The 24,205-nt window shown below is 35.4% G+C and overlaps 2 protein-coding genes across 2 annotated transcripts in view; one reads left to right on the top strand and one right to left on the bottom strand.

Moving 5' to 3' along the window:
• iqgap1 (IQ motif containing GTPase activating protein 1) overlaps window positions 1–18,661 on the bottom strand; it is a 43,405-nt gene extending 24,744 nt beyond the window's left edge. Inside the window, exons 1-2 of the mRNA XM_058781771.1 lie at window positions 18,430–18,661; window positions 14,852–14,954 (exon numbers count right to left, since the gene is read on the bottom strand). Of these exons, the coding sequence (XP_058637754.1) occupies window positions 14,852–14,954; window positions 18,430–18,475 (149 nt within the window). The 5' untranslated portion in view covers window positions 18,476–18,661. The remainder of the gene's footprint in view (window positions 1–14,851; window positions 14,955–18,429) is intronic.
• A 1,021-nt stretch (window positions 18,662–19,682) lies between these two features.
• cartl (cocaine- and amphetamine-regulated transcript-like) lies at window positions 19,683–20,948 on the top strand. Its single transcript, XM_058782996.1, has 3 exons — window positions 19,683–19,893; window positions 20,425–20,499; window positions 20,615–20,948. The coding sequence occupies exons 1-3, from the start codon at window positions 19,765–19,767 to the stop codon at window positions 20,720–20,722; spliced, it is 312 nt and encodes a 103-aa protein (XP_058638979.1). The 5' UTR covers window positions 19,683–19,764; the 3' UTR covers window positions 20,723–20,948.
• Window positions 20,949–24,205: the final 3,257 nt, after the last annotated feature.

Raw genomic sequence — 24,205 nt, 5'->3', positions numbered from 1 at the left:
TACTGAAGATACAATATCACTCATTAGAACATACGAAAACTAAGAAATTAATTTTTATTTTAGAATATTTATTTATTTTGTTGAGGGAACATGATTGGAAAAGAGTAAAGAATTCACAGGTGTTTGTCTGACCATAAAGAGCAGTTTTAAACCACGAGCAATGGCCTAGTTTCTACAACTTTCACATAGGAGTAAAAATCTGCCTTAACTTGAAAGAAATAAAAATTAAAAATCTGTGATAATTATTGAAATCAACTGATATGAAAACTTTTTTGTCATCAGTAGGCGCGCGAGATGGAGGACTGCAAAGCACTATCCATTTACTCCATGTTTAAAATGTAATAAAATGTAAACAAAATGCATAATCCAAAATGTGGTGGAAATTACAAAGTAGCAGAGCCACAACATTGAGGGGCACAAGTATCGCCCATTAGATAGGAATGGCAAAATTGCTGGTCTGCCTCAGAGATCTAACAGCGCTCGTCAATGTCAAAATGATTGAGAGGGCCAAACAAATCAAAGACAAGGCCTTGGATAACAATACCAATACCTCTACCTGATCTGTGAGTGCCCACACAGAACACATACTGATAGCAGCAGCCCAACAACCTTCTCTCTGCCTCTCTTTTTCACTCTGCAATGGCTCTTTGGGACGGACATGCCTGCACTCGCACGCGCACACACAGAGAGGAGACACACCCACGTCGATGCTATTAACGGGCCTTAGGAACGACTCAGAATAAAATCTAAAAAAAAAAAACTACTCATGAATTACATCATACAATCTGGAGACATTTCAAACTTAAGCCAAAAATAACTAAGACTGAAGCTGAGAATGTGTAACAGTATCTACTACAAAGGACTTCCTTTCAATGTGACACAGGAAGACTGAAGCCGCACAGTTCAAAGGTCACTCCAATAGGAAGAGGTGAGAGTGAGCTCACTGTCTCCCAAGGAAGACACATGAGGGCTTTCCGCTTCTGTTTTGTAACGCTCCAAGAAAAATATTTCATATCGTGAGAACATTAAAATTACACAATCCTCGTGTTATGGCTTATTTTTCCACAATCTTTTTGAATAAGTTTAAAGCAGGGCTGGATGATACACTGAATATCAGCAATATTACCGCAATAATAGCTATATCGCCTAGCCCTGGTTTGAAAAGCTATGAAAAACAACTGTGACTTTAAGAATGAAAATCATCCTCTCCATTACAAAAAGTACATATTTAGATCTATGAAGTCAGAATATTGACCTCACACATTTTCATGACAATGACACATAATCAGCGTTGAGATACTTGGTCGACCCTGTCACAGTACGGTAATGAGGAAGGAAGAAGAACTGATAAGATACTGTTATTCCTAAACAGCAGATTGTCTAACAGTTTGAGAGGCAGATTTCAGTCCAGATGGTTTTGTGTCTGGGACAGTGGCTAGGACAGTTAAAAACTATACTGGACCAGAAAACATCTGTAGCCCATCAGTGAGACCCGTTTCACTTGTCATGTGTGAAAAGGCCGGGCATTATATAGATTATATAGGGAGTCTTAAAGTCACAGCAACAACAAAAAACAACATATCTAATTCCAAGAAAGAGAAAGAAATAAAAAAAAAAAAAAAAAAAAACTTAACCTTAATGAACATAAGTGAGAAAATTAAAAAGTAGTATGATAAGACCCTTTCAAGCGAAACAATCACAGGACAAAATACTCATTAACTACCACTCATCAATAAATGTTTTATCAGTAAACTATTTTGACTGGGACTCAATGGATATCAACACATTAACTGCACTTTTTAACTGCCTCACAGCTGCAAACCACAAACAGTCACTTCCTCACTCATACAAAAAAAAAAAAACACTTCAAAAGGCAAACTCCTAGACAGTTACTCCACCAATCACAACACAGAACTGCGTGAGCGGGTGGAGCCTTTAGAGGGCGTCCATACAACCACTGCTCCAGCAGTTACAGTTACAGGCAGTTACAATTATGCTCATAAGTTTACATTTCCCCTGCAGAATCTGTAAGATGTTTTAGCATTACTTTGAAAAATCTGCACAACAAAAATCTAAGAATATTCCGTAAAACAAAATGAGTTATAAATTATCCTGTTTAAAAATCCCCTTAGATCTTTGCCTCTGATCAAAACTACTTACAATACAAAAGTTTGATTTCAGTTAGCTCAAGCAAGAATTTCACTTTAAAAAGTCATGTATATGCTTTAGCTCATTTGAAATCAAACCTCTTATTTTGCAACGTCAGAAAAACAGTCCAAGAAAATGTGACTGTAGCATGGCTTTATCCGGCAAGTACACATTAACTGGCAACAATTGGCCGCAACAGGTGACCACCACATCCATTTAATCCTCCAAATATTCGATTACGCATTGTGTCACATATACTTTGTCATACTGATGAAGACTGTCGATCGACTACGGAAAAGCAGCTGTTCTCAAATCTGTTACTAATGAATATGATCTAAATGTTAATCTCACTAAAATCAGACTATACCATGAAACAAGCAGCTGTACATGTTGATTCTTGCATCTGCACCAGTTCAGATGGGCAAAGCACAGGCAAATCAGTGGTGGAGCTTATCTGACCACATTGAAATATCTCACTGGCACACCTATAAAAGGCACAGGCACACCTACTTTCACCCAGCCTTTCTCAGCAGTCTTTCACTGTGACAGCAAAAACTATAAGAACTACATTTAACCTCATGTAACCATAAAAACATTAAAAAAAAGATTGGATTATGGGAGAAAGATAAAGACAGGAAAAGCCCCGGCATAAAGAAAGAGTGTTTCACAGCGTGCAGTAGCCAAGTGCTCCATTACATGCTCAGCTGCAGCGGAGGAATTCAGTGCAGGATGACCTCCATGATCAGGTGCCGCAGACACTCACAGACTGAGCCGATTCACCTCTCAACAGGAAGTCTGAAACTCACTCACCCAGAAACACCCCCATGAACTGCTTCATGTTTGCCAAGTCTTCAGTTTAAAGTAACTATTGACACATCACACATACTACATACATTTGGGAAGCACTGGAGAACTTAATCCACACTGTTGCTTCACGATATTAAGCAAGTTATTCAAATTTGCCTCACTCAGATAGCATACTGAATTGACTTTTCTTACACAGCTTATTGTGTTCGAACGGTCCAAAAATGATTAATTATTAAAAATGGGTGAATACTCACATAAACGGTAGAGATAGAGATTGACAGAGGCGACAGCGGCAAGGAACCAAAACTCCCTCTGTGACAGAAACAATGTACCCTCGACCCAGTTGAATATCGATGCAAATGTGTGACAACTCAAATCGGTTGAGATGTTAAACAAATCGCTATACAATTGGGTGTAGGAGTTTATAAAACTAAAGTCAGACCATTCTGTTTTTGCTTCAAATTTTGAAATGATAAACTAATTTAGATTAAAAACTGCTCGTGCTGCATGTATGCAGCATCTTTGTTTGGATCAGTATTAAAATGCAGTGATTGTCTCTAATTTTAAATGGAAAGAGCACAGGGAAAGCCTTCGTTTGTTTATATGAAGAGATTTATCTTATTTGTTAAAACAAAAATGTGAGAAAATTGTATTGTGAAATCAGTATAGCAAATTGTATTGCATTGTGAGTTAAGTGAATTGTTACATCCCTAACATCAAAGCAAATATTACTTATTTTAGTTACCTAATGCAATGACATTCAATCATTTTAAGAGCTTAAGCGCCCTCATATCCTACTTCTGGGGCTGCTACAAGCATTTGGAGCAGAGGAAATGGACCTTGCCGCCAAAATCTCCAATTTCCCAAACATTACAGACAAGACGAGGCATCAAAATGGGGCTGTGGTTTCAAAAAGAGCTGTCTCCCCTTCCTCATTTTAGTGTATGACAATGGACTTAGTGTGTGCTTGTTTCGTTGATATCACAGCTGCGACCCAGGGGTCAAGAGATCCTGTACAGTATTTATGCGTTTCAAGAGAGAAAAAAAAAAATAGGGGGCTTCACGGAAGGATTTTTTCCCCTCAATCTCACTCCCACATATTCTCACAGAAAATGTCAGATAAAGCAACAACTAGCCCTAAGAAGTCCAAATTAAACATGCGTCAAAGAAAATTTTTTTAAGTAACTTCAGATTGATAATAAAAATACTGACTAAGGCAATCATTCTTAAAGTCAAAGCAAAGTGGATGCTGCCATTTTCCTGGGAAGAGCACCTGTGAAGGGATTGCTGAGGGAAAGCAGCGGGTAATGAAGGGTGGGGCGGCCAAACACAGAGGTGTGGGTTCTTTCCTGACCAAACAAGGGAGAGGCTGTTAAATGTGCGAGTGAATGAGAGCCGTACTAAAGCAAATCACATAATGAACAATGACCTCATGTTTCTGTAGAATGATATAATTATATCACACAGCAGAAGTTAGAGAGCGAAGTGTCATCGGTTCCCCTCCCTGACACCAAAGGTATTCATTTTCTCTCCATTAACTGCTGCCATTTACTGTCTCACGGCCATTGGCAAGTGATTTACAGGTAATTAGGGGTTCAACGGATCGTAATTGATCTGTACAGACCAGGCCCCTTGGTTCAGCGTGCATGTGACTCATGGATTAGCAGTGAAGTTTAATCATTATCATGATGAACGGGTTTCTAAGTCTTGCCAATTTAAACATTCAAGTAATTTCAAATCATTCAAGTGAAAGAGGCACTCACTTAGTTTCCTGAAGACAGAATTCAGTTCCCTTTCATGTCTTCTTGCGCTTGAAATGGACACATACACACAAAATTATCTCAAAATAACCGTTTCGGCAAGTATTCTCATAAACACAGTCTGTTATGTCTTGAGTGAAATGAATGTAAACAGAATGAAATCGGATGTGTATCATTATATTAGAGCCATGCTTTCAGTCTTAAAGTGACAGCACCCTATAAATACCTTCTGGTTTGTTAATCAAACAACAAAACACAGCTTTAACAAAGACCATTCTATATTTAATGTATACAGTGAACACTATTCAGTGTTATTTAACACTTAATTACTACATTTTATGTACCTGAATACTACGGTTAAATCTTATTTTATTTGTAACTTTATTCTATTGTATTTATCTATGCTTTTTTGTGTATTTTTCATATTCCAGAATGTTCACTTGTTATGTTTGAACTTGTAAATCACTATTAGTTAGGCTAGTAGTTTGTGCTGTGGTATTGAAGAAGTACTTGAAGTGTTCTTTAAGTAATAAATGGCGTAACAAAGTAACAAATTAGCAGCAATTTGGCATTGATTCGATTCAAGCAACAACAAAATACAATGTCAAACTCATAAAATTTTTATTAACAAAAAGAATAAAAATACACCATGCTATATAAAATAACAATATAAAATAAATTACTTAGGCTACACAAAGTTTAAATGGATATATAAAACTGAAACGTTTATTAGCAAAACGAATAAGAAAGCTTGGGGGCGCGGCATATACACCTTGATGTAAAATAAAATTAATAAAAAACACAAATTTTAAATAAAGTAAAAATCAGCAAACACCGTGGAACCAAATAAATAAGAAATTTTGGATGTATAAAAAAACTCCCAAAATCACCTTAGATAAATAGCAAAAGTAAACAGGCTTTTCAAAATCAAAAATATTGCCAAACAGGCGCTTTTGCATTTAGTTTCTAAACTAAATCTTCTGCCATCCTCTTGTCTTTCTCACCTCACGTGATAAATGAAATCTGACTTCTGCTCCTGATCTGTGATGCCACTGTCGTTCGGTATGCTGCATTGAGCAGCCACATTCAGTTTTTAATAGTGTCTGTCCTCTAACTGAACTAAATGATAAATAAAACCGGTGTTGCAGCTTAACACAGGTAAAACCGAAAACACAGACCATCGCAGCAAGCCTACAGTACATGCTAAATATATGGCAATAGCAAACTGGATGTAGCGGAGAATAGATTGAAATCAAGGATTTAAAGTTGTTCATTTGGGTGTCCAGTGACAGCCGAAACCTCCTGTCCACATCCAACTCTCACGGCTCGGATATTCCTTACGGAAGGGCAATCACACACACACACACACACATTACAAAGTTATGTAGGCAACGAACACAAGATCTAACAGCTGGATTTATAGTTTATGAGGTTTGTGGCATTAAACGTTTATTATACATTTCAAGATATTTAAAATGGGTATTTGCTGATGCCAACAATATATGAAGAAATATTATAGTAATTGCCTTTCAATTTTTAGAAAAAAGTTTAAGCAAAAGCCCTATTCGGACAGGACTAGTTTTACAGGGGGTCGTTAGAGAAATGTGTGTTTCACAGACGTACTTGGTGATTTTAATCCCGTCCGAATCTGCCACGTCTGTGTTTTTCCTCACACAACCTCTGTAATAATTCCAGAGCAAATTACCTACTGTTTTTCAGCAAACTCCGTGATCCTCTGAGAAAACTAATCCCGTCCGAATGCGAATGTCTGTGATAGCCGGTGATATTGTCCTTGTGTGTTTTGGCCAACGTGAATTACCGTAGACGTTCTTACCGTGCACATATTTGATATATTTGCCTTCCGGCAAAGAAATAAAAAAACAACAACAATAAAATCAAGAGCCAGATCACTAAACTGTTAAGACTGGCTATTGTAATATCAGCGTCAGATAAGATTACTCACGTTCATTTCTGCACACAATTACATCATGTTTTAATTACATATGTACCTTTATGAAAATTAAACATGGGTGTACTTACAAATAAATAACTAAAGTAACCAAACATTAACATGGTTTTGCTATACTAGCCATTTAGCTTCACCATGGTATTTGTAGTAAAACTGTGATTATGGTAATCAATCCGAATGACTATACACAATGCACGCATACAGAGCGCGTGATCTCTGAAACGCCCAGATGTACAAAACAGATCCTTCCACCTCTGTAATAAACACGTACATGAAAATCGCAGATGTCAGGTGATAAGAATCGAAAGTCAAACATAGCTTAGAAAACTAGTCCCATCCGAATAGGGCTAAAGACAGTAAAATAAGACGGAGATTGGAGAATGAGAACTCATGTGCATCTGCAGTTGGGTGGTTCTCAGAGCTATCAAAATAATACAAGTCCTGTTTCCGAAACGTATTGACCAAACAGTAAAACTTAATGTCCATAATTACAATATAGGCCAACAATATCGCCTTGGAGAAATGTGTCAAATCACTACGGATACAGTATTTAGCAGTGCTGCCACTGCAGCCATATGTTGCACAATATACAGTGGAGTCTGTACACTTGTACAGGAATATTCTGGGTAACATCCACTGATAACATCTGTGACATGCAGACTATACTCACAGAATGATTCCGCCACATCCTTCAGTTTCAAACGAACAAGAAATGTGTTTACAGTGATGCACTTACAATGGGAAGTTTACAGAGTGAACATACTTTACAACTTTAAAAGTAAGACTCAAACTTCAGGTTGAGCCAAGGAAACAAGCTGCATGATGCATGATGATAAACCATCCTAGCCACCAAAAATGGCTTTACACTTTTGCAGACAAAAATTGAGATGCACTGAGAATCATTTTGGTATCAGATAAGGACTCCTGAATTTAGACTGAATTTGAGGTACCTAAACATAAATTTTTTTAACTAAGGAACAAGTCTAAATCATTTTCAGGGGTAAATCAATAGCCTACCACAGATGCTGTCCATAGAGTTAAAAGTAGCAACGAAAGGGGAGTAGCAACAGTTATTGAAGTACATTCAAGTGTTGTCAAAAAAACCCCCAAAAAAGTGTGGGAACTAAGTTAAATTCATCGGTTATTGATTGGATTTTGAGATTTTGGCGCTGCGCTCAAAAATAAATGCAAGTTTGCAGTTGATTGAGAAGTACCGCATACATCACCATAGAGAAGTCACAAAGTTATGAAGTTTTGATTACATATAAAATTACACAACATTTACACGGATGAATCATTCACAATAAAATTTATAGCATTCATTTACAACAAAGATAGGGTGAGTTTTCATTTCAGGCAGACACTGTTGTATTGTGTTTTAATGCATCTTTAAAAGGATGTAAGGAAGCGGCAGTGTATTGCACAGTTCCCCACATCCCCTGTATTGTTATATTACAGCTCTATTCCCTACAGACACACACACACACACACACACAGAGAGGAGGGGTTTCTCTACTTCACTTGAGAGCATATTTAAGACCGCCTGTAGCTCAACAGGAAATTGCATGAAGTGATTTTTTGTAAAAAGAGAAACAGGTCACTGTTTTTGTGTGGCAATTAATAAAACATTTGGACAGACAAGCAAACTGTCATTAAAACTGACCTTTCTCAGTCTGCCTCAATTTTACCACTCAAAAATAAAAAAAAATGAATAGTGGAAAATAGTATTCAGTTCTCAGGATTTTGTGGTGGTGAACAGCATTTCAGCTGGAAACTGGAGCCTAAATGGCATCAAGCTGACAGTGATGTGCAGGAATAAAGTGACTTTTCAGTGACGTGAGCAACAGCACCAGTGGTGGAGTGAAGTGATGTGGGCGTGTCTATAAATGAATTGACAAGTGTAACTTTATACAAATCAGGGCTCTAGACCAGTGGTTTTCAAACCCTGGGTCGAGATTTAAAAAATGGGTCGCCAGGATGATTTAAGGAAAACGTATGTAACCAAGTTCAAGACTCAGGAAAGAAGCAATTAAATAACATAAACAACAAAACGAAAGTAACCGGCAGCCACCTCAGATCAGAATCAAATGTGTATTTGTGTTTGCACTCGCTCAGAACGCGAGTGTTCTTGTTCAGTCCAGAGTTCTGGAAGCTCGCGACGCGAATCCTCTGATTATAATGAACAAAGTGTAGGTGATGTAAATAAGAGATTAACTGTGCTGTGTTGACGGATTCATTGATTATAGCGGAATTAGAGATCGCGATAAACTGAAATGAGTGACAGCTTTTTAAGGACGCACACTTTGTGCGCTTTCTTTGCTGTATATAGCCTCCATTCATAATTTGAATAAAAGTTTCGTTTTTCATGCTGATAAGAGGACCAATGTGGCGTACTAAGTTGCAACAAACTTTCGGAAGTGACATCCACATATTCTCTTGAAATCGCAATGACATTGTGATAATCATAACTATGGATTGGACAAAATATGATATGTCAGAATAGATGTGCATGAAGGCAAGCACCCTCACTAACTGCAGAAGCACCGACAGTGATTTGATGTTGGAACACAGCATCCTTCCGGAGCTCTACGGTGGTACTCGAGATCGGTCTGTAGCGCAGTTGTCTTTCTTGAAAGAAAGACAACTGCGCTACAGACCGATCTCTTGAAAGAAAGAAAGAAAGAAAGAAAGAAATATTTCAATCAATCAATAAATATATTATATATACACATACACAGTATATTATTTATTTATTTATTTATTTATTTATTTATTTATATATATATATATAGGTCGAGTCAATTTAAAAAGACAAAAATAGGGTCGCTCAGAAAAAAGTTTGAAAACCACTGCTCTAGACTCATTCTTCCCACTGGTCGCACTTTCTCAGTTGGTCGCACAAGCACATAATTTGGTCGCAATTTTTTTTTTTTTTTTTTTGCGCTACAACATTTGATTAATCAATGCATGCTGATGAACTTTTATTATAGTTATATGGTAACAAAAGTGTTGAACATTCAACTCGTTCTTTTTCATCAGTATTATTTGTGATTTAAATTTTGTGAACAGGAATTCCTGCTTTCACTTTTCAAATTCGCGATCTTGGTGTCATGATTTACAAGAAAAGATAATTGTCTATTTTAAATATCTATACACCTTTCACTTTTTAAGACAAACAAAAGATGGATTCATTGTTATTCTTAATTAAAACAATAAAACAGTAGGCTACAATGACAAACTAGCTTGCATAACATTTATTAACAAAAATGAATAAGACGAGGCATGGCATAGGATACATCACACATGCTGTATTATATACCGACTAATAAATTACAGAATGTTTAGCAAACACTGAGGAATCAAATAAATAATAATATTTTTTTTTAATTAAGGAAAGCCTCCATAACGTAACTTGAAAACAAAAAGAAAAGTAAAACTAAAACTAAACTGACAGGACTTACCAATACCAACATGTTCACCTTCTCTGGTTTAAGAAGCGGTCTTTTACTTTAGTATCAAATCATTATAATTAATTAATAATTAATGTTCCAATACTTTAGGATTCTGTTGATTAAACCAATCGCTTTCTTTATAACTTGCATTTTTAGTTTCAACCAACTCTAAGGCAACCATGTTAAACAAACAATATGTTTAAAGGTCACTGAAATTTTTTGCACGTTAAAAAATAAATACTACCTCACGTTGTGTCAATCACATTTACACACTGCCTCGGGAACTTTCGTCCATTATAAAAAAAAATTTGGATCAGGTTCGATTTTCTGCGTTTTCGCAACCGTAGCAAGCATTTTGATAGGAAAGGATGACAAATGCGAAAAAACGGACTCAGTGTGCAAGGACCTTTACAGTGTATACTCATTTTTAGCAGTAGAAAATTCCTGATTCCTTGTCAAAACATTATTTTTGATGGGATTTTTAAAACTTTTGGCCAGTTAGGCAACCCACCAATAATATGCAGATGCAGGACTACTACTGACCAACAGTACTTTGACCTGGCGACCTACAGCAATAAAACTGCTATCAGTCTGACAGAGGCATAAATTAACACAATGCTTTTCAAAACAAAGTGTTCCATTTTGGAACAAATAATCAATTTAAGTGTATAAGATGCTGTATTAGCCACAAAATAGTTCTAAATATTAATATATCTGATCTAAACATTTTTCTTGAGGAAAAAGTGGAGCATGAAATGAACCACTTTGTGTTGACATGATACTAGCACAAGAAAACAACAGAGGTTATGAGAGGGGTGGGGCAGTTCTGAAGGGCTGAACCAAATATTCACACATCCCAGCGTGAATGTCAGTAATAGCAGCGGTGAACCATACTGCCTCATGGACAACTGTGCTCACACATATACTCTATTGGTTATCTTCTCACAACCCTCTCACACTTCTCTTTCCCTGTATCCTCAGCATCGATCTATTCTCCACATTTACAGAACAGAAACCTACAATTAACAACAGTCGAAATGAGAGGTTTGCATAACACTTTGAAAAACTACAGCAAGTTGCCTGTTGACGTCGTGATACAGAGATTTCATATAGAGAAGATGCTTTGAACTTCAGCTAAACGATGTTGCCATACTGTGATTTCAATTTTTTTTTTTTTTTTTTTCAATGAATCATGCAACCCTAACCTACAAAGCCACCTTTGTTTTCTGTCACTCAAGTTTATTTACAGTAGATTTTCAATGAGATCACCCAATTACGTTTCCCTTGGAAGACCGTGCTGGAGACATTGGATTGGGCATGACTTTGAATAGACAGCATACTGGAGACATGTTAGACAACATTCCCCGAGAGCACTTCACTAGACAGAATTGTAAAATGAACAAACAAAAAAAAAAAAGCATCTGACCTGCTAGGTGATCAAAAATGACTGACTCCCAAGTGTAATCCATTACTAGCTCTACCTGCACAGCTGTGACCTTGCTTCTTGACCTTATTTTAAGCCAATTTTACAGCAGTTCCCCTTCTGCTGTGCTCACATTATTCTAATTTTGAGATGAGATCATATACACTTTTAAAACATATTGTTATTTAAAGGTTCTTTACATATATTAGGCTAATAGTTCAACTTAGAAACATATTGCCCTGAAGAACCATTCTATGCTTAAGCTCAGGGATATAGAGTTTTTGATTATTTCTTTGGTTTATGTATAAACATGGAACAAACAGTAACAAAAATATTAATGCTATCCCATTTGATATTACATTTTACGTTAGGTTTATGTGAATAATCACTAAGCGCCGCGTTTTGGCACATTTTTGGGTGTATTTGACCGTTTAGGCGGTAAAAGATGACTTTACATGTCTGTCTCTGAGCGCAACAAGCCTCCTGAGGAACAGCGTAAGTTCTCTTTCACGCTTTTAAAAACATTAATAAATCTAATCAACTTTAGTAAATCAAGCACATCCCATTTTGCAAAAGTCGCGTTACATGATTTTACTGATTTACACATGAAAAAGGGCTTTTATGGAGGAGTGATTTTCATGATCGTTGGAGGCCGAAATTGAATTTCGAATAATTGCACTAATTTCTACACCGATAGATGCTGCCAAATCTCACAACCTCATCATCTGTGAAGAATGAAAGATAATGGCTTATGAAGATATTTCACTGGAGCTTGCTCTTGTGTTTTTATTATTATTATTATTTTGTTATGTAATAATTCATTTTTAGTACAATTTCCCATGTCAATACAAAATAAAAGTCCCTAATTGGCACAACTTACTGTCAGGTTTATTAATGTAAACCTAATAGAGGCTATATGGTGTTAACGGACCCAGACAAATAAAGAGATTAAAATACGTTTAAATATGAAAACTAATAATAACTATTATTTAAGTTTTTTATAGCACTTTCAACGCATGGTTCTCTATGGAACCGTATAAAAAGTTTCTGCTGTTGTTACAAGCAGAAGAACCCTAATCTGGTTTAGATTACCATTTTTCTTAAGAGTGTAAAATAAGAAATGGCACAGTTGACGGATGGAAATAGAGAGGATAAAATACTGTAGGTGCAGAATTTGCATTGCACAGCTCAGACACACACACACACACACACACACACACAATTCACTTGAGCACATCATCACACAGAGCAGGCCTTCAGGCTTTATAGCAGTCAGTGATATGGAAATAAACCATATCACTGAAGCCCGTTTGGTTAGATCTGCACTTTGGTATTCTAACAACTAACACAAATTCACAAGCATTTGCTTTCAGACACCGCATATAAACCTGTGAAATTCCCATCATATCACAGACTGTTGCACGTCACGATCGCTTCAAACTCCAAGCATTCCAGCATTTCTGAATCAAGCCCGAGGGCAAATATTGTCAGCTCAACAAGGCCTGAGAAGAAAACTTTCTCTCGTCCTCCAGGCAAAAGCCTGATGGATGACGTTGAGAATAGCAATGGTGTTGTTGGTGTTTTAGCTGATTTATTAAAGTGCAGTCAAACTGTAAAGATGTGAAGTGACAGCAGGACAAATGAGGACACCTGAACGCTAATATAAGACTTTGACTATTCTGAACTTATCTGCCCAATACGAATACAGTGGAGTTTCTTTTTCTCCCACTATGTCACGCACTCATTCCCTCAAACACGCAGACACCGGAACCAGTCTCTATGACAACCTCATGTTGCCACAGCTACAGAGTGAGATACTGAAATCAACAGGGACTGACTCACTTCCTCTTGCACCACTGACGTGTCTGTGTGTGTATGTAATGAGTGCACTGACAGGCCATAGCCTCCATAACCTCCAAATGATCAGAAAATATAAATACAGCAGAGCAGAGACTTCTACCTTTAGTATCTAACTTTGATGTGTCCTCACATCACATCAAGTGAAGTCCTCACACATCTTTTGTGGTTCCTCAAAATGTGTGACTTGTTGATGAGAGGCGTGTTATTACTTTTCTAAGTCAACCAAACTGGACCAAGAAATGATCTAGAATGCCCTTGGAACCACAGCAGCAGCATGCTTCAAATCACTAAAACACATTAGCAATCGCAAAGAAAAACTATGACAATCACCCACAACCCATTAGCATTTTTGGTGCTACTAATCAAATGTTTGTGGTCAGTAAGTGTTTTTTTTTTTTTTTTAAGAAATGTACTTTTATTCATGCATTAAATTGTTTAAGTGAGACAGTAAAAACATGTGTTACCAAAGTCTATTTCAAATAAATGCTGTTCTTTTGAATTTATCAAAGAATCGTAAAATGTATAACAGTTTTCAAAAAATATATATAATATAGAAACTGCAGCACAACTGATTGCAACTTTGATAATAATGATAAATGAAAATAAATGTTTCTTGAGCAGGAAATCATCATATCAGAATGATTTCTGAAGTATCATGTGACACTGAAGACTTGGAGCAATGGCTGGAATTAATTACATCTTAAAATACAACAAAATAGGAAACAGCTATTTTAAATTGTAATAATATTTCATAATATTGCTGTTCTTACTGTATTTTTAATCAAACAAATGCAGCCCTGGTGAGCATTAGAGACTTTGAAAAACAAGAAATCTTTCCGATCACAAACTTTTGAACAGTACTGCATTTTTTATTTTCAAAAAATTCTCTCATATCTCATTTTCTTTGCAATCTGAGTCAATTAAAGGAATAGTTCACCAAAAATTTAAATTCTGTAATTATTTTCTTATCCACATTCTTATCAACCTTCTACATTACACAAAAGAAGATATTTTTTAAAAATGTCCACACAGTCCAAAACTTAATTGGAAAACAAGCAGCTGAAATATTCTCCAAAATATCTTCTTTTATGATCCAAAGAAAAAGAAAGTCATACAGGTTTGGAATGATGTGAGGGTGAGTACATGATGACAGAATTTACGGGTGAATTCTCTCTTTAGGGTTTAAGCCATAGACTGAAATAGGAATTCAGAGCTTCATGGAGAGTCTGGGTTATTTAGAAATTCACTGTAGTGGGGTCTTGTTGGGACATGCAGTGAAAACACCCACAATCATGTGACAGGCATTCATCACAGAGCAATTAAACAACCACCAACTGAAAGCTAAACTGCTATTTTAAGCGAAACACTAGGTGTTATCTGTCATGAATTAACATAAGTGCAGAGGGGCTGAAATGGAGAATTAGTCTCTTACCGTTTAGCCTCTTCCAAGTGGCACAGATACTCATAGGCCATGTTCTGTTGACGCCGCTCATCCATCTCCTCAGCGGTGAGCCGCTCCACGCCATCCAGAACAGCTAAAATGAGAGGGGCAGATATACAAGACATGAGATTGAAACACACGCTTCAGAGAGCTTGAGATACAGAGATGTGAAACTTACATATACACAGCCATTCAAAAATTTGAAGTCAGCAAGACTTTTTTTATTCAAGACAAAAAGTGACAGTAAAGACATTTATAATGTTACAAAAGATTTCTATTTCAAATAAATATAGGTTTTTGAACTTTCCTTTCATCAAGAATCCTGAAAAAAAATCTAAAAAATATTAACCATTACATCTGTTTTCAACACTGATAATAAGAAGTGTTTCTTGAGTAACAAATCAGCAAATCAAACTGATTTCTGAAGGATCATGTGACAGTGAAGACTGGAGTAATGGCTATAATTATAAAAACAACATTTCACAATATTACTCTTTTTCCTGTATTTATGATCAAATAAAGGCAGTCTTCTTGGCCAGCATATAAGTGCGTATTTGTTCAAAAACTTACCAACCACAAGCTTTTGAACAGTAATATATAGATATTTGTCACATACTGTACATACCCACTAGATGTAGTGGCACAGAAATGGTTCAAATAAAATGTAATTCAACTGCTACACTCTATGCAAACTTTGTAATGTATAACATGTCTTGCGTGCTTGACCTCTAGCAACCTTAAGACCTGTGATTATTCCACATACTGAAATCATTTAATAGGGTTTAATGTCATGTGGAAAAAGAAGATAAATCTATTTCTTTGCTGTAAATAGCTGCACATATTTCAGAAAGAATTTAAAAAAAAAAAAAGGAGGAGGAAACTTTGGAAAAACCTGTCAGAGTAGATGCAATATTGCCATATTTAGATTGGAATGAAAATTCTTTCAGTCTTTTCAATAGCATAGGCTGTATAAAGGTCCATTACTTAGAATTGTCATGTTGTTAAACAACAGTACTTCCGCCTCTCACAGCCTCATTTTCATGCCTATAAAAAAAACCAAATATGGCGACACCCTGTCTAAGTTATAAGATTTGAAAAAAATCCTTAATTTCTGTCTCTAGAGTTTTGCAGAAATATTAAAATATGATCTGAACTGTTATGGTCCACTTTATTTGTAGTTTTGCAAATGTGACCCTAATAATATCCAAGATGCAATTTTAAGTCAAACATCTGTTGGAAAACAAACATTAAGGAATTAAATCAGGCTGCAAAGCTCTAACTCTTACACTGGATTTCATCCGAGTCTGCAAGTAGATCCTAAATTGTGAATATTAACGTTTAAATGAGAGTAAGATCATAACAGTATTGTAGTCTTGAATTATGAAACCTCAAACAATCATTTGCCCTGCCACAAACTGCAAAGAACCCCAATTCAAATGAACTGTTTGCATGTTCAGACGTGAACTGAACTATAATGAGGACAATCCTTAGATACTACGTCACTTCCAGTGATACCCTTCCTCTGTGAATTTTTCAGATATTTCTTTAAAGGTTTTCCAAGAACAAGACCATTGATGCCATTTTTCCATTGCATACAGAGAAAAACAAAGTCTTGAAGATAATAAAATGATATGATTCAACCACTAAATGATCGTTGTTCAGAGGTCAACAGACTCAAGCCTGCATTACCCTACCTACAGTAATATCTAGTTTTAAACCGTAAGTGAAATATGCCATTCATTTGTGAAACAATCTGTTTCTGTACAAATCATTCTCATTCATTTCCGTGCACTGAAGTCTCTCAGACTGAATTAAAGTGTGATAGAGTTTGTGAACAGATAAAATTAACTACAGCACCTACATTAACAAAAATAATGTTTGCTCAGTTTGTCACATAAGTCAATTCTGCAAAAAAAACAAAGACAGTGGGCAGAATAAATCTGAATGTGTAAAAGTTACTGATAACCATACAAAATTAAAGTTTACTTGAAGGTGTAATTCACCACTGGCGAACTTCAACATCCATAATGCACTCACTGTAAAAAATGATAAGTTGACTTAACTTTAAAAAATTTTGTAAACCTATTACTTAAATCATTTATTTAAGTAAATGATAATTTAAAAAAAAAATAAGTTAAGTGAATTGTCAAGTTCACTTCACTTTTTAAAAAAAATTATTATATACTTAATCATTTTAAGGCAACGGGTTTCCTCAATTTTTTTTACATTTTTTTTTAAGTCAACTTATCACTTTTTACAGTGTAGGCTTAATCGAACTGTCTGTGAGCAGGGATACAAAAATGTTTAAGTATAATCTGTAGTTTTCACAAAAGTCTACCAGATAACGCATTTTACATAATCAAGATAACTTTTACTGATAAATAAATGGGGATATCCTGGTGCAGGTAACACAGAGAAAAATATTATATTTTACATTTACATATACTACCTACATTTAGCCTACTACTACCATTGCAACAATTCAAAGCTGGATTAAAGTCTGTGACTTGCTCATTAAACTTTGTATTTACTTAGACTATCATTTTGACTGTATAGTTTGATAAAACTTGTGCAGTTTAAAACTTTGTTTCAGTCAACCAAGTGTTTTTAACGAATCGAATGAGTGAGTGATTCGATGACTCGTTCGTAACACGAGTCATCCACCCACTGCTGTAACGTGCTGAAAGCGCTCTGAATGGATCAGCGAGAGAATCTAAACGAATCTTTTAGTGCATTGATTCAAAAGATTCAGTTTACTGGGATGAATCACAATTCTCTGCACTAAAGTGATAGACCCTATATTTCAAGCTTAGAAAATAAGTGGTCTGGCAGCTGTCGGCTAGTAAAATAGATCACTGAAACTGTATTAGTTCCAGAAACAATTAACCGCCTTCACAGTTACAAAGTAACTAACGAACCATAAAAAGTTTGTTAATGGAGGTTTCCCTCAAGGCAGGGGAAAAATAAATAGTAGCGCGCGATACAAAGACGCTTTTTACCAGAGCAAGATTCACTGAGAGTGTCGTTTGACCTTCATTGGAGCGTTTATGGCGAATGGTTTTCTTATTTCTTATAATAAAAACAACACTTCTAGGTGTGTGAGAGAGAGCTTTATTGTGGGCTAGATTTTATAACTTAACAACTGTTTTTCAAATGACTTTGTCTAGATTACAGACAGTATATTGGCCTTGCACAGTCGTTTGATGCTCAGTTTATGTAATCTTGATTAGTACTGCGGTTCAGCAGAGACAAAGAATGAGGATGTCAATGCTTTATATAAAATTACAGTAAAAACAACACGCTTGGCTGTTTAGAAAAGTTGTCCAGGTGATCCCGCTCACTTGTGCCCTACACATAACGTACAGTATTATAATGCGGAAGTTGTAAACCATGCCGATGCAAACTTGAGCATTAAAGAATAGGCAATTGTATAAAACATCTAAAAATCAATTGAATTAAACTCTCTTTGAATCAAAGCATTTGCATTCAACGAAAATGAGTAGCTTTCTTGTAACACACTGAGCATCACGTTTCAGAAGAACGCCTGAAGAAAACGCATTAATACTTACACCCATATCTAGGACGGAAACCGTCTGTCTCGTCAGAAGTTGACATGTTTTCTCAAAAGTTTTACAAGTCTTATTTCCTTGTGAGCTCTCGATCCAGATCTCTGTCCTCTAGGATTTATATTTAGACTTCGAGAAGGCACCTCTGGCCCCCTTCTTACTTCGCTGCACAGTTTCAGCGACTTTTTTTCTTGAAAACCCACTGATGTCATGGGCGTGCTCCTTCCTAAATCCTGAAGTATGCGTTTCAGGAAACACCCATTTCAAGAATATCAGTTCAAAACTTTTAACTGTGACTGCAGCGCCCTCTATTGCCCACAGTATAGGTCATAGTCTGCCACAGGCACTCAGTGATTCTCCAGCAGAGGGCCCCAGCAAACCTCCAAGGGGCCTTAGGATAACTAATAATTATTAATTCATATAATATTTGTATTTTAAATAATTTCTAAAAACAAATAAGCATGTACAGAATATAAATTACATATTTAAATGTAATTTAATCGTAATTTTTTTAAACACAAACTTAATCATAATTAAGTAGTGTTATATTTTATTGACACTACTTCTGTTAATAAACAAATATTAAACAAGAGGAAATGCATGTATATACAGTTTAGACTGTTTAGCCTATAAAAGTAGTCGATACAGTGGTGGCCAAAATTATTAGAGCACTAGTATTTTCACCAGCTAAAAAATGGTTTTAAGTCAGTTATTTCTATCTTTGCTGTAGTGTGTCAGTAGGAAGTATCAGTTTACATTTCCAAACATTCATTTTGCAGACTAGACAGACTAAATCCAGAACAACTGTGGCAACGTCTCCAAGATGCTTCAAGACCATCTGGCACCAGTGTGAGCTTCATTTAACTTCAATGAATAGGCTAAATCACGATAGGCTATTGTACCAGATATTAAGGGGTAAGTCGTGTCAATGTAGGCTAAATGTCAGAATGGGAATATAATGGAGGGCCCTTTCCTTATATAATACATGAAATGTTATTTTGCTATTCAATTCTATTCAATTCTATTCTATTCTATTCTATTTTATTCTATTCTATTCATGTTAGTGCATGTAACAGCTGCAGTATGCCTGCAAAGGTACAGTATATGAGAGCATGCATGTGAATTACCTATTGAACCTGCTTGTTCGTGCTCCAGTCTCAGCGGCAACAAAATAAATAGGCTATCCTTTACCCAATAGCTGACCCGATATAATCCGTTAACCGAAGTCAGGGCGGGGCATATCAGTTTATAAAAGAACCAGTGAACTGTTAAGTAGTCTGTGTTTACTAAGTTACCCGACCCTCCACATCTCAGTGTGCAGCTGACAGACTCAGGACCATGAAGAGCTCAGAGATCCTGACCGGACTGATCATAGTCGGGCTCTTCACCGTCATGTGCTCTGGACAAACTTCCCAAGAACTCACAGATGACACACAGCTGTCCCAGCAGGAAATGGAGAACGAATTGGTGAGTAGGCTACCAAATAAAAGGTATTTTTATATTTGTTTATTTTTCTTTGTAGCGTGCCTATATTTTTAAATGAAACGTGTGGCCAATTATCTGTAAACCAGACACTGAATAATTGGTTGGTGAAGTGTCATACTTGTTTGTGTTTACATTTAGGCTATATTTGAATTAGTGCTGTCAAACGATTAATCGCGATTAATCTCATCCAAAATAAAAAAAATTTGTTTACATAATATATGTGTGTGTACTGTGTATATTTAAAAATATGCTATGTTTATATATTAAATATATTTATATATAATAGGCTGTAAAATATAAATATATAAATGTATGTACATGTAAATATGTGTATTTATATCATAATAAATGAATACAGTACACATACCTATAGTATGTAAACAAAAACTTTTATTTTGTATGCAGTTAATCGCAATTAATCATTTGACAGCACTAATTTTAATATATTTTTATTCATAAATAAAAATATGTTTCATATTCAGTTGCTTATAGCCTACGTATGTTTTTGCATAGGTTGAGGCTATGACAGCACTTTTGGGAAGATATCAGCCTCATTTGCCATCTTCAGAAAAACGTAGCATTCCACAGGTAAATTTTGCTCCATCTCTTTGATATCCTCTTTTTCGTCATATTAGAAGTTATTAAAACTTTGCTTCAAAACAAACTTGATTATGATCTTCACATCTGATCTTTCTTTCTTCAGTGTGCTGTAGGGTCCCGCTGCGCCATGAGACTGGGTCCACGCTTTGGGAAATTGTGTGAATGTGTCAGAGGATCTAACTGTAACTCATTTCTCTTAAAATGCATCTGAGTCGTTAAAAAAAGCAGAAAATCCATAATTCTTTCCTAAAGCTGTAAAGTCATGCACCTGAAAGAGGCAGCAGGTGGAAATCTGTTTTCTGAATCACTTGTGCAAGGTCTATGATAAGCATTCATCAAAATGCAGCATGCCGAGCAATTAGCAAAGCATGGTTTTAATGTGTTTATTCATGAATATTTTTAAGGGTTGTGTTATCAATAAATATGGATATTCTTCATCTTATTGTCCTCATGAATTATGCACCTGTTTAATACACCACTAACAAACAAAAACAAACAAAAAAATATATTAGTATCAGTATTTACCAGTTCTGAAATAGCTTGGAAAATAGCATTTAAAAAGTTATTTCAGCAAATACTCAAACTGAACACGAGCAGCTGGATCATAAATTGAGGATGAAAATGGAATGGATTGTACTTTTCTTCCATAATGACTCAATAATGATGATGTCTTCACCCACATATAAATTAGAGAGATGTATACATTTTTTTTATTTATTTTTTAGTGGTTATGTGAGTTCCAGTGTACTGAAATATTTAAGATCAATTAATTATACACCTCTATATTATGAAAATGTTCAACTATATATATATATATATATATATATATAGCTATACACGCACACCTTAGATAAGGATATTCAGCCAGCAGAGGTGTTTCTCTTCAGACAGTGATGGGGGTGGGGCTATACAAATTGGCAAGCTAAATGCATTATGGCCAATGTAATTTGTATTCTCACTGTGAGCTAGATTGGAACATGCAACACCCCCCCCATCACAAATCGATTTTCCGAAATATATGCAATAATTTAGTCTACAGAAAATGAGAAGTATAAAGTGCAAAATTGCAAAAAGTGAATCACTGGCTACAGATGCACATCAGAAGTCAATGAACTAGAAAATTACTAATTTAAAGACCCTGTAGTTTCATTGCCTTTAGGAATAATAGTGATATTTATCCTCAATGCTTTCTGCCAAGACAATAAAATGATGTTAGTAGTTCACAGAATTTCAGTTCATGAGGGCATCCAGGCCTTAATGTTTGGGTTTAGTTTTTCTTGATTACAGTCAATCATGGTAAAACCCAGGGGTTCAATATAGTTACTCGATGCAATCTAGGCCCTGTCCCAATTGATCTAGAGAAACAACAATGCCCTCTGAGGTATAATAAAAAGCATATTGTTAGGCAGGTACAACATATCAGATATAAGATGGTATACCATCTGAGACTTTCCTATTTCTTACATTATCCTGCTGAAATATACAAAATAAGTTTTTTCTGCTCACCTGTCACAATCAAACCTACAACATATGAAATGTTGTGCTTGGGGATATTCAAGCGAACTAACAGTAATACTTCAAAAATTAAACAAATAAACCAAATATGGTTATTATGACTCCCTGTGAAATAGGCGGTAAAAGGCCTACCTTTATTTGAACCTTTGTGTTGATGACTGATTAAAGATTATAAGCTATTCTTCGGTGCTGGATGTTGTCATTTATGCATGGCTTGCATTTAGCTGTATGACTTGTATGAGGCTCTGTACAAAGACTAAAGCTTGAATGTTTCCCTGGAGAAAACACACAGTCAATATATTGGTAGTTGAGAGTGCAACTTTCTTGTCCATTTCGTGAAATTGTCCCCTCGAGATACAGTGGTGCATTATTTAGGTGTCCTGTGTTATAAACACGGACTCTGGCACTTTAATGACCCCTAAATAAATATGTTTAACCTGTTAGTCATGAGCCAAACCACTGAATTATTCATTGTTCCAGTGTTTCATTGAATTGAACTGGCTTCACAATTGTGTTGTTTTGTTCTTCAGTTTTCATGCTTGTAAAGGTTTTTTTTTTTCAGGACTTGAAATTAATATATGCTTTTAATATATTTAAATGCATATTTTATTCACTGGACAATGATGGTTGTTGTGCAGAAAAATCTTTCCTGAAATTGCATTATATTAAGTGCATTTACAGTTTGATTGCACAGTGTAAGACATTTAACATAAACAGTGAGATTTAATTTACTCTGACATGCTAATTACATTGTTTAACCCATAATGACCGAGGTGATTACTTGTTTTTAGCATGTTTGTTGCTCATAACATTTCTGCCAATCTGATTAAACACTCAAACAGAGCAATACAGTTAATGCCTTTAGAGAGGCATGTTTGTAATATGTTATTAAAAAATTTAAATATTTTTGCAATTTGTTCGTCACTTTTATTATGACAGATGCTTTAGTGTTGGAAAATATGTCTGTAATATTATTAAACTACCTGTGAGCAGGAAAGGGACTTTAACTAGACCTCAGCATCAATATTTCTATCACCGCACAATTTCTTACGTCACTTTTCACAGGTTTTAATACAGCATGAAAATGATCTATCACCAACAAAGGATTGCAAAAGCACATTCTTTGATTCATTGAAGCCAACAATATTTATAATACATTGCATCAGCTGAGAATTGGGAGCATTTTGGTTCTTTGCACACACTACTTCAACAAAGCAAAAGGATTTCAGCTGCATGCCTACAGTTCTTTTATTTTACATTCTTTATTGAGAAAACACAAATTAAATGAGTGGTAACTCACTATTTTTTCAACTGCTAACTGCAGTTTAAATTATCATTCTTCACAAGATAGATATCCGTATTGATGCACGTTCAATATTTAGTTATTAGTAAATAGATAGTAATTTAAATTGTAAATTAACTATTTAATCACTATTCCAATTCATTTCAACATACTGGATTGCTTTAAATATTGTCCAAATATTAGTGCACACAATAAAAACTGTGACAGAGGGCGGGAAATTGGTAATATAAATAATAATAAAGAATAATAATTAAAATAGAATAAAATAAAATAAACTTTCAAAAAGACAGTAATGAACATTAAGAATATTCTGTTACAGATAATTGAAAATATTCTGGTACAGCTAACTGTTGAAAATGAAGATCATAGCAGTAATTGGTTTCTGAGAGTGTTCAGCTCATTTGAGTCCTGCTGTGACAGATGCTTGATGACTGTCCACCCTCAGTAACACCTGCATTTGATCTTTTTCTGAAGGTTTTCTGACATGTGGAATGAAGTGGGAAAGTTTTTCAAAGTATTTCATTCTTGTATAATGAAATGTATGGCAGTAGGAGAATGTGTGCTCTCTGTATCAACCTCACTGACCCTTTCTTCCTTTTGAAGCCGTGCTTGTCAGGGGGACTGTGATCACCTCTATTTAGTGAGGATCTGTTTCTACTTTGTGCAGTATCTTTGATAGTGAAGAGATATTTTACCCTTCTATTTGAAGCCATAACAATCCAATTTACCACAATCTGTACTTTTATTGGCCTAAAATCTATTTTTATAAGTTGTTATGATTTTTATATATGAACATACATTAAATGAACATACATACAAAATGTGACATTATTGAATCACTCTAAATCTAGTATTGATATCTAGGTGGTTAATTTA

Source organism: Onychostoma macrolepis, chromosome 07 (assembly GCF_012432095.1).
Source record: "Onychostoma macrolepis isolate SWU-2019 chromosome 07, ASM1243209v1, whole genome shotgun sequence".
Taxonomy (NCBI): domain Eukaryota; kingdom Metazoa; phylum Chordata; class Actinopteri; order Cypriniformes; family Cyprinidae; genus Onychostoma; species Onychostoma macrolepis.
Note: the sequence above shows the minus strand (reverse complement) of the source record. Positions and strands in the feature narration are given on the sequence as shown.

What these genes read in the sequence shown, in the direction of transcription:
- cartl (XM_058782996.1), top strand. Translation starts at nt 19,765, where the DNA reads ATGAAGAGCTCAGAGATCCTGACCGGACTGATCATAGTCGGGCTCTTC. An exon ending in AGGAAATGGAGAACGAATTG is followed by an intron (nt 19,894 to 20,424) that starts GTGAGTAGGCTA and finishes GTTTTTGCATAG; the next exon opens with GTTGAGGCTATGACAGCACT. An exon ending in AAAAACGTAGCATTCCACAG is followed by an intron (nt 20,500 to 20,614) that starts GTAAATTTTGCT and finishes TTCTTTCTTCAG; the next exon opens with TGTGCTGTAGGGTCCCGCTG.